This window comes from Myotis brandtii, unplaced genomic scaffold, assembly GCF_000412655.1.
Source record: "Myotis brandtii unplaced genomic scaffold, ASM41265v1 scaffold461, whole genome shotgun sequence".
NCBI classification, from domain to species: domain Eukaryota; kingdom Metazoa; phylum Chordata; class Mammalia; order Chiroptera; family Vespertilionidae; genus Myotis; species Myotis brandtii.
This window is the reverse complement of record NW_005367626.1, coordinates 729,615-739,576: the sequence shown is the minus strand read 5'-3', so window position 1 is coordinate 739,576 and position 9,962 is coordinate 729,615. Positions and strand designations below refer to the sequence as shown.

The 9,962-nt window shown below is 45.3% G+C and overlaps 1 protein-coding gene across 1 annotated transcript in view; it reads right to left on the bottom strand.

The window, feature by feature from the left end:
- Positions 1 to 9,962, bottom strand: part of DNAH9 (dynein, axonemal, heavy chain 9) — a 362,890-nt gene that overhangs the window by 31,010 nt on the left and 321,918 nt on the right. The window contains exon 60 of the mRNA XM_005875413.2: positions 3,004 to 3,169. Coding sequence (XP_005875475.1) covers positions 3,004 to 3,169 — 166 coding nt within the window. The remainder of the gene's footprint in view (positions 1 to 3,003; positions 3,170 to 9,962) is intronic.

Genomic DNA, 9,962 nt, shown 5'->3' with positions numbered 1-9,962 from the left:
ATCGGCCCTGCTCTGTGGGTGATAGAGGGTGGCGCCCCAACCCCCCTCCACGGGCCTTGCTCTGTGTGTGACAGGGTAGAGCCATAACCTCCCCATTGGCCCTGCTCTGTGTGTGACAGGGGGCGGTGCCCCAACTCCCCTATCGGCCCTACTCTGTGAGTGACTGGGGGAGCTCCCCAACCCCCTGATCGACCCTGCTCTGTGTGTGACAGGGTACGGAGCCCCAACCTCCCTGATGGGCCCTGCTCTGTGAGTGACAGGGGGCAGCGCCCCAACCCCCTGATCGGTCCTGCTCTGTGTGTGACAGGGGGTGGTGCTGCAACCTCCCCATCGACCCTGCCTTGAGTGTGACAGGGGGCGGGGCCCCAACCCCCCAATCGGCCCTACCCTGAGCGTGACTGAGGGTGGCATTGCAACCTCCCGATCCGCCCTGCTCTGTGCATGACGGGGCGGCGCCCCAACTCCCCAATCGGCCCTGCTCTGAGCCTGACCAGGGTCTGCACTTAGGGATTGGGCCTGCCCTCTGCCACCCAGGAGCAGGCCTAAGCCAGCAGGTCGTTATCCGCCGAGGGTTCCCAGAGTGCGAGAGGGCACAGGCCGGGCTGGGGGACCCCCCTCCCCCCACCCCCCGAGTGCACAAATTTTTGTGCACCGGGCCTCTAGTCTTATATAATAAAAGGCTAATATGCAAATTGATTGAACCACGGAATGACCTGTCTCTATGATGTGCACTGACCACCAGGGGGCAGACACTCAATACGGGAGCTTCCCTCTGATGGTCAGTGTGCTCCCACAGTGGGAGCACTGCTCGCTCGGCCAGAAGCCTGGCTCATGGCTGGCAGACATCTCTTGAGGGGTCCCAGACTATCAGAGGGCGCAAGCTGGGCTGAGGGACCCCCCCACCCAGTGCATGAATATCATGCACTGGGCCTCTAGTGATGTTATAAATATCCAAATGTCCCTTTGCAGAAAAATGGTTCTCCACTCCTGTTCTAAAGTGAGGCCCACGGACCAGCAACATGGGCATTACCAAGGGGCTAGTTAGAAATGCAGATGCTGAGGCTCCACCCAGACTTACTGCATCAGCACATTTTAATAAGATCCTTCAGCAATTTGCATGTCTGATAAAATGTGAAAAGCAATGATTTAAACTCCTCCTAGCTAGCTTTCTTGACTCCTTCTCCCTCTCTCCAAACCGCTCTGCTAATTGTTGCCAAACTCACCTTCCTACCTGTCACTGCTGCTCACAGAGGCTCCCTGCTCCCAGCCTCTGTCATGTCTGTGTGCGCCTCGCCTCCTCCCATTGTGACTCCTATCTCTCTCTCTCTAAACCTACATTTATTTCTTAGTTCTACTTGCAGAATGCAGCACCCTTCACTTTAGTAGTAAAAACAGTGACTTTGCTTCATCGCAGGAGGTTTCACTATGATGGCTAATCCAAGCTCCTCGCCAGGTATTCAGAGCCTGCTCACAGAGCCGCAGTGGACAGGGTGGCACTGAGCTCAGTACTTGGGCCACAGCAATCTGGTCTCTTGCTGCCTCTTCCAAAAAAATGAACTAACAACAATATTTATTTCACGTATTTCACAGAGTTGCTACAAATAACCAAAGGTAATAGATTCGAAAGGTTGGTGACCTGAAAATATGTTCAATTAAAATTTCATTTGTATTCTCTCTTTTGGAGTGGAAACGTTAGCGGCTGCCCAGAGAGCAAGGGTTCTGTCAGCCAGGAAGAGCCAGCGACCAGGGAGTGTTCCTTCTTCAGGAGCTCTGACTTTGGAGTTTAACCTTTGTTCTCAGAAAGCACATCGGCACAAGATGTGAGGCCTGGGCAGCCGGCGGGTTCTGGGGAGGAAACTCCCTGTTCGTTGGCTGAGGGCTGGGTTCCCAGGGCACCAGGGCCCGGAAGGGTGTCTCTTTGGCACCAGGCTGACCCATGTGGGAGGGAGCAGCTGTGGGCATCTTTCCCCCTGGGAAGCCCACTGTTTCTAGAGAAAGAGTCCAGGGAATGGCTGGTCCCTCAGTTGCTAGGCTCTGGATCAATAACAGGATCCTTGAGGATGAAGACCCAGCAGCAAGATGCAGGGCAGTGAATGGTGAGGAGACGGGAAGTTCTTGGCAGGCGAAGCCAGGGCAGGATGAGAGTGCCTGGCTTTTTCATTTATTTTTTCTTTCATTGATTTCTTCATTGAGTGCTTTTGTTGAGTGTCTACTATGTTCACAGTAATGTGCTGAGGGCTAAAAGGTAAATAAGAAACATCTTCCCCTCAAGAAACGTAGGGAAGGACATACCCATACATTGAATCATCGCAATGTAGCCAGGGGCGCGCTAACAGAGGCGGCTGTAGGTTGTTACCAGAGAAAAAGAGGAGCGAGGTCCTGGGGTGGCCCCAGCCCCAGCGTCCATAGGAGCCGCATAACAAAGGAATAAGAGGCCAGGCCGTGAGAGGAGAGGGCGGCCTTTGTTTCTTGTCAGCGTTTAGTGGAATTACTAGTAGTGGGTCCAGGTTTCCAAACCTTAAGTGAACTCCCAGTGAGGAGGCTAAGTTCAAGTTACACATGTAATGTTCTGGTCACTCATGTAACAAAGAACATAAAACACACAACACGACAGAAAAAGACATCAAGGAAGTTCCATGGAATGCACGGGAGGAGATCAGGAGCCACAAAAATCCCTGCACGGCCTTCAACCGAGTGCCAACTCCCCGAGCATGGAGGTGGGGACCGGCTTCCTTTTGTGAGCAGAGAAATTGCAACCAGACAGTGGCGACAGCAGGTGGAAACACGGAGAACAATTATCGGAGGAAAATGACTGGGCATGGGGTAAGGAAGAGCACACGAGAGAGAAGAATTGGAGAGGCGATTAGGAAGTGAGTGAAGGGGGCACGGGTGTGGAAGGAAAGGCGGGTGAGAGGAGAAGAGAGGAAAGAGATGCCCAGAGACTGTGATGTGAGGTCCAGACGGGTAGGGGTTCAAGAAGGACCCTGATCAGGGGGCACGTACCTGCAAAATGACCCAGTGACCTTTCTTCGCAGCGAGATCCAGCGCGGCCTCAGCCACCACCTCCTGTCCTTGCCCCAAAGATACGTTGTGAAAGTTCCGATTGTTGAAGGTGTATCCGAGTTTTCTACCTAGAAGGAGTGTGGAGTTGTCATTACCATCTCTGTGTCTGATGATCCATGCTGTGTCATGTTCACCAGGGAGCCACACCTCCACATCACTCCCCACACGCAGGTGTGCCTGGCCCCGGCCTCAGAGGCTGACCCTTTCCTTCACGGAGGGCTATGCCGGGTGTTTCTCAGCATCATACAGTGGCTCTCAACCTTCCTAATGCCGAGACCCTTTAATACAGCTCCTCATGTTGTGGTGACCCCCAACCATAAAATTATTTTCGTTGCTACTTCATAACTGTAATTTTGCTACTGTTATGAATCATAATGTAAATATCTGATATGCAGGATGTATTTTCAGGGGTTGCGACCCACAGGTTGAGAACCCCTGAAGGGTTCAGGAATCTGGAGAAGGGGTTGCGAGTAAATTAATAAAGAGACTAGACATGAAATATAAATGTGGAAGGCATTTTGGGGAGCCAGAGGAGACCTAGCTTCAGTAACCAAGTTCTCTCTGAACCTCTGGACCCCTAGCTTTTTTATTAACACAAATTGCCCTAAAGCAAAGCAGATATACATATCAAAGGTTAAGGTTTGGTATACACTAGGCATTGTCAGGTTGGAGGGAACTGCCCTCGGCTGTCTGGCAGCAGGCAATCATATGTATCTTCAGGTTTGAGGAAATGCCTACAGCTGTTCAGCTGTTTGGCCAGCAGCAGGTAATAACATGTAGATTTTCAGGTTTGGGGAAATGCTTTCAGCTATTCCAGCAGGCAATAATATGATTCAACCCTGCTGAATATAGAAGCCCATCAACCTTTTGAGGACTTGTTGCATTTTATTATGCCCTGCTGGAATCAGCTTCCAGCAGGGCTACGCCTACCAGCTTTCAGTTCCCAGGTAGAAGGAAGCACTGTCACCTAAATGCGTCACCCGCCTCCTCACTGAATCCCTGATAATGGATGGCAGTGCAGGTGCTTTTCTGCACAGCCTCCATTTGAAGGCCGTGGCCTTGGCTCACTGGCCTGGAGAGTGCTGATGTGAGAAGGCTCAAAGGGTAGCAAGCATGTGGGTGGCTCTAACTTGCTTTGTCCTCTGAATATATATTTCCCTGGAGTTTTCCTGGGATGTGTGGCCAGCAGGGGCAGAATTCAGGTCGTTCTGGCTTACCATACTTTCCGCTGTGTAACTGCCTTCCCTACTAATCCCCACACATAGAAGTTTTATCTCCTCATTTTGCATGAGTTAAAGAGGTAAGACATGAAGGGGCTTCGCTGCATAGGTGGATGTTGTGGTGGATGTACCTGTTGGATGTTGCTGGTGTTAGGAGTGGAATAAGGGAACGGCCACATCAACACAAACATCACAACCACGTCACTGAGGCAAGGCCACGCTTTTCCAACCCAAGAAAAACAACGTAAAGAAATGCCGTAATAGGATGGGCCAGTTTTACTTGGACATCAGTTATTAGCCTGACACTATAAAGTTTAGAGAAATTACATAATATATTTTAGGCAAAAAGATCATAAAAATGTATAATACCATGAATAAGTCATTAAGCAATTTTTCTAGGAAGGTAAAGTACACAAGAGGAAAGGCAGGAAATGTTTAAAAAGAAAAATAATAAAATCTGCACTTAATCTGTTTTTGGTTTAGAGCCGTGGTCGGCAAACTGCGGCTCGTGAGCCACATGCGACTCTTTGGCCCCTTGAGTGTGGCTCTTCCTAAGCCTTAGAAGTACCCTAATTAAGTTAATAACAATGTACTTACCTATATAGTTTAAGTTTAAAAAATTTGGCTCTCAAAAGAAATTTCAATCATTGTACTGTTGATATTTGGCTCTGTTGACTAATGCGTTTGCCGACCACTGGTTTAGAGGAACGAAATCGAATATGCAATATATACTTGTGCTAGAAAATTTAAAGGAAACTGTCAATGTCGGACATTTCTTTTATATGCTAAAATATATGTAGACTCTCCTTCAGCTGGATGAGGCAGAGCAGGATGAGGACTTTCGTGGTGAGAAATAGTTATAGATTCAGCTCCGGTAAACCCAGGAAATACCCTTTTAGGCTGTAAGTCCTGGCTGGCAATGGATTTGATGTCAGCTTTAGAACCAGGGATACAAACAACCTGTTCAGAGAAAATACCAGGATGAAAGGTGCCTGGATTACGAGATAGCCTTGCTGACATTTCCACTTACAAAAGAGCCTATTTCTTTTCTTTATTAGAAAATGAAGGATATGGGAAAAGAGGGGCTTAAAAAAGATTAGTTTGAAAAGTACAGACCGGAGGGGCTGTTGGGGACAAAGTCCAGCACTGCCGAGGCCAGCTGGGGTCGGTTCGCATTACTCTAAGCTGGAGGCATGACATGAGGCTGAAGAGAAAGAAATGGATCTTGGAGATGATGAGGCGGGGGATTTGAAGGGATTTGGCCTGAACATTCAGCTAAATGTGACTGCACCACACTCAAGCCTCGCGATGTGCCAACGCAACCTTGCAGAGACCTTCCATCTGCAACTTTGAGGCTCTTGAAATACCTTTCCGGGCCATCAGCAAGCCCCTCTAGGGTTTCATGTTCTCTTGGGGTTTCACCTTCATATTGTTTTATGCTATGGCTTCCATGCCCTGACCTTCAGTGCCTTTAACTTCTCTATCCCTTTAAATTTGTTTTATTAGACAATCTGTACTTTAAAAGGTATTCCCCTGGTATTTCCAGTACCCATCTGGCACCATACATGTGTATTACAATATTATTAACTATACTAGAGACCTGTTTCGTGCAATAGGCCTTCCCTTCCCCTGGCTGCCAGCACTGGTTTTCCTCCGGCACCGGGACCCAGGCCTTCGCTCCGGCCGGAGCCGCCTTCAAAGCCTTCGCTGCTCCGGCTGGAGCCGCCTTCAGTCTTCGCTCCGCTGCTTGGCGCCTACGTATGCAAATTAACCGCCATCTTTGTTGGCGGTTAATTTGCATATCTCGCTGATTAGCCAATGGGAGGTGTAGCGAAGGTATGGTCAATTACCATGTTTGTCTATTATTAGATAGGACTAGAGGCCTAGTGCATGAAGTTTGTGCACAGGGAGCGGGGGGTGGAGGGGATCCCTCAGCCCAGCTTGTGCCCTCTCCAATCTGGGACCCCTCGGACATCCCTCTCGAAATCCTGGACTGCTGGCTCCTAACCACTTGCCTGCCCACCTGCCTGATCGTCACTAACCACCTCTGCCTGCCTGTCTGATCACCCCTAACTTCTCCCCTGCTGGCCTGACCACCCCTAACTGCTCCCCTGCCGGCCTGATCACCCCTAACCACCTCTGCCTTGGCCCCTACACCTGGGACCCAGGCTTCCCTCCTCTAGTTGGCCGTAGGCACCCAGGACCCAAGCTTCCATCCCTCTGGTCAGCCGCAGGTGCCTGGGACCATGGGCGGCTTCACCCAGGCCTGGCTTCTCCCGGGTTGGCTGCAGCCGCAGGCACCTGGGACCATGGGCGGCTTCACCCAGGCCTGGCTTCTCCCAGGTTGGCTGCAGCCGCAGGTGCCTGGGACCATGGGCTGCTTCACCCAGGCCTGGATTTGTCAGGAAGGACATCCGGAAGATCATCCAGAAGACGTCCGGTCTAATTAGCATATTATCCTTTTATTAGTATAGATTTCCTAAGCTGTACTTTACATCCCATGACTATTTGGTAACTATCAATCTATACTTCTTCTTCTTCTTTTTTTTTTTATAGCAAAGGTGGAGATTTATTGAAGAACAAGTACAGACTCCCACGTAGGGAGCAGGAAGAGTCCCACAGAACTGACTACCATGTAGGGAGGGGGAAGAGTCCTACAGAACTGACTCCCACGTAAGGAGGGGGAAAAGAGTCCCCTCAATCTATACTTCTTAATCCCTTTACCTTTTCACCCAGTCCCCCAACCTGCTTCCCCTCTGGGAAATCATTAGTTTGTTGTCTGTGTCAATGAGTCTATTTCTGTTTTGTTTGTTTGTTAATCTTGCTCTTTAGATTCTACACATAAGTAAAACCACATGGTATTTGTCTTTCTCTGACTGCCTTATTTCACTGAGGATAATACACTGTAGGTCCATCCATGCTGTCACAAATGGTAATATTTCTTTTTTGTTTGTTTGTTTTTTGCTGAGTAATATTCTATTGTTATATGGACCAGAGCTTTTTTATCCACTCCTCTGATGATGGGCACTTGGATTACTTCCATGTCTTGGCTATTGTAAATAATGCTGCAATGAACATAGGGATGTATATATTCTTTTGAATTGGTGTTTGGGTTTCCTCAGATATACACCTAGAAGAGAAATTGTTGGGTCATAAGACAGTTGCATTTTTAATTTTTTGAGGACCCTCCATAGTGGCTGCACTAATCTGTATTCCCACCAACAGTGCAAAAGGGTTCCCTCTACTCCACATTCTCATCACCACTTATTGTTTGTAGATTTATTGATGGTAGCCATTCTGACCAGTGTGAGGTGATATTTCACTGTGGTTTTAATTTGCATTTCTCTGATGATTAGTGACATTGAGCATCTTTTTATATATCTATTGACCATCTGTATGTTTTCTTTGGAGAAGTATCTATTCAGATTCTTTGCCCATTTTTTAAATTAGATTGTTTTTTGGTGTTGAGTTTTATAACTTCTTTATAAATTTTGGATATTAAACCCTTATCACATATATCATTAATAAACATATTCTCTCAGTCAGTGGGTTGTCTTTTCATTTTGTTAATGGTTTCCTTTGTGGTGCAAATAAGGCCAGTTTGATGTAGTCCCATTTGTTCATTTTTTCTTTTGTTTCCCTTTCCCAAGAAGATATATCATAAAAAATATTATTAAGAAAAAGTCAGAGATATACTGTCTATGTTTTCTTTTATGAGTTTTATGGTTTCAAGTCTTACATTTAAGTTTTTAATCCATTTTGAACTTATTCTTGTATATGGTGTAAGAAGATGGTCTAATTTTAATTTTTTTGCATGTATCTGTCCAATTTTCCCAACACCACTTATTAAAAAGACTATCTTTATCCCACTGTATATTCTTGCCTCCTTTGTCACATATTAATTGACCATATAAGTGTGGATTTGTGGGCTCTCTATTCTATTGATCTATGTGTCTGTTTTTTATGCCAGTGACATGCTGTTTTGATTACTATAGCCTTATACTATAGTTTGACATCTGGTAGTGTGATACCTCCAACTTTCTTTTTTCCCTCAAGATTGCTGTAGCTATTTGGGGTCTTTTATAATTCCATATACATTTTTAGATTATGTGTGTTAGTGCTGGGAAATACATTATTGTTTTTAAAAATAGGAATTGCATTGAATCTATATAGATTGCTTTGGATAGTATGGATGTTTTAAAAATGTTAATTCTTCCTATCCATGAGCACAGTATATGCTTCCATTTATTTATACCTTCTTCAATTTCTTTCTTCAGTGTCTTATAATTTTCTGCGTACAGGTCTTTTACATCCTTGGTTAAATTTATTCCTAGCTATTTTATATTTTTGATGCAATTGAGAAGGGGAGTTTCCCTTTCTGATAGTTCATTATTGATGTATAAAATTGCAAACAATTTCTGGATATTTATTTTGTATCTTACTACTTTACTGCATTTATCAGTTCTAGTAGTTTTTTGGTGGAGTCTTTAGGGTTCTCTATATACAGTATCATGTCATCTGCAAATCATGACAGTTTTACTTCTTCCCCTCCGATTTGGAGGCCTTTTATTTCTTCTTGTCTGATTGCTGTGGCTAGGTGTTGCAGTACTTTGTTGAATAAGCATGGTGAAAGTGGACATACCTGTCTTAAGGATAACCTTTTCATTTTTTCCCTTGAGTATGATGTTAGCTGTGGGTTTGTCAGATATGGTCTTTTAATAAAGACCATAAGTTAGGTATGTTCCTTCTATTCCCATTTTGATGAGAGTTTTTTTTTAAAATCATAAATGGGTACTGGATTTTGTCAAATGCTTTTTCTGCATCTATTGATAAGACCATATGGTTTTTATCCTTTGTTTTGTTTATGTGGTGTATCACACTTATTGATTTGCAAATATTGTACCAACCTTGCATCCCAGAATAAATCCCACTTGATCATGTGTGTGATCTATTTAACGTATTGCTGGATTTGGTTTGCTAATATTTTGTTGAGATTTTTGCATCTATATTCATGACAGATATTGGCCTATAATTTTCTTTCTTTGTAGTGTCTTTACCTGGTTTTGGAATTAGGATAATGCTGGCTTTGTCAAATGAGCTTGGAAGTCTTCCCCTTTCTTGAACTTTTTGGAAAAGTTTGAGAAAGATAAATCTCAACCCTGGAAAATTTTGTAAAATCTCAACCCTGGAAAAAATCTACATATTACTAGTAATAAGAGAAAAAAATACATTTGGTGAATTGGTGCTATCACAAGTTCATGATTCTCTACCTCAATGTTTGGTAATCTTTCCACATCTCCAGAAGTCAGTTACATTTTGCTCATTTTCTTTCTTTATTTAAAATTCCTAATGAACTTCTCTCTTCCTGTGCCCAGCAGTTTGCTTTACTTGCTACTTCCCTGAGAAAACATATGCCAGTCAGTAGAAATTCCTTCAATTTATTGCTATTTTATCTGCATTTCTGCACATCCCTGTTATGTGTCTATCCCTGCACATCCCTATCTCAATGGGAGATGTATCCTCCTCCTGCCTATCACTCATTGTTCTCTAAATCTCATCTCTTCTTCTTTTCTTAATCTTGATCTCTGTTCAATCTCCTGCTCCCTGGCACATGGAGAAGCGTGTCCCTCTCAACAAAAAACAACACTCCACCAATCTTGAAACCACTCCAAAAACTGT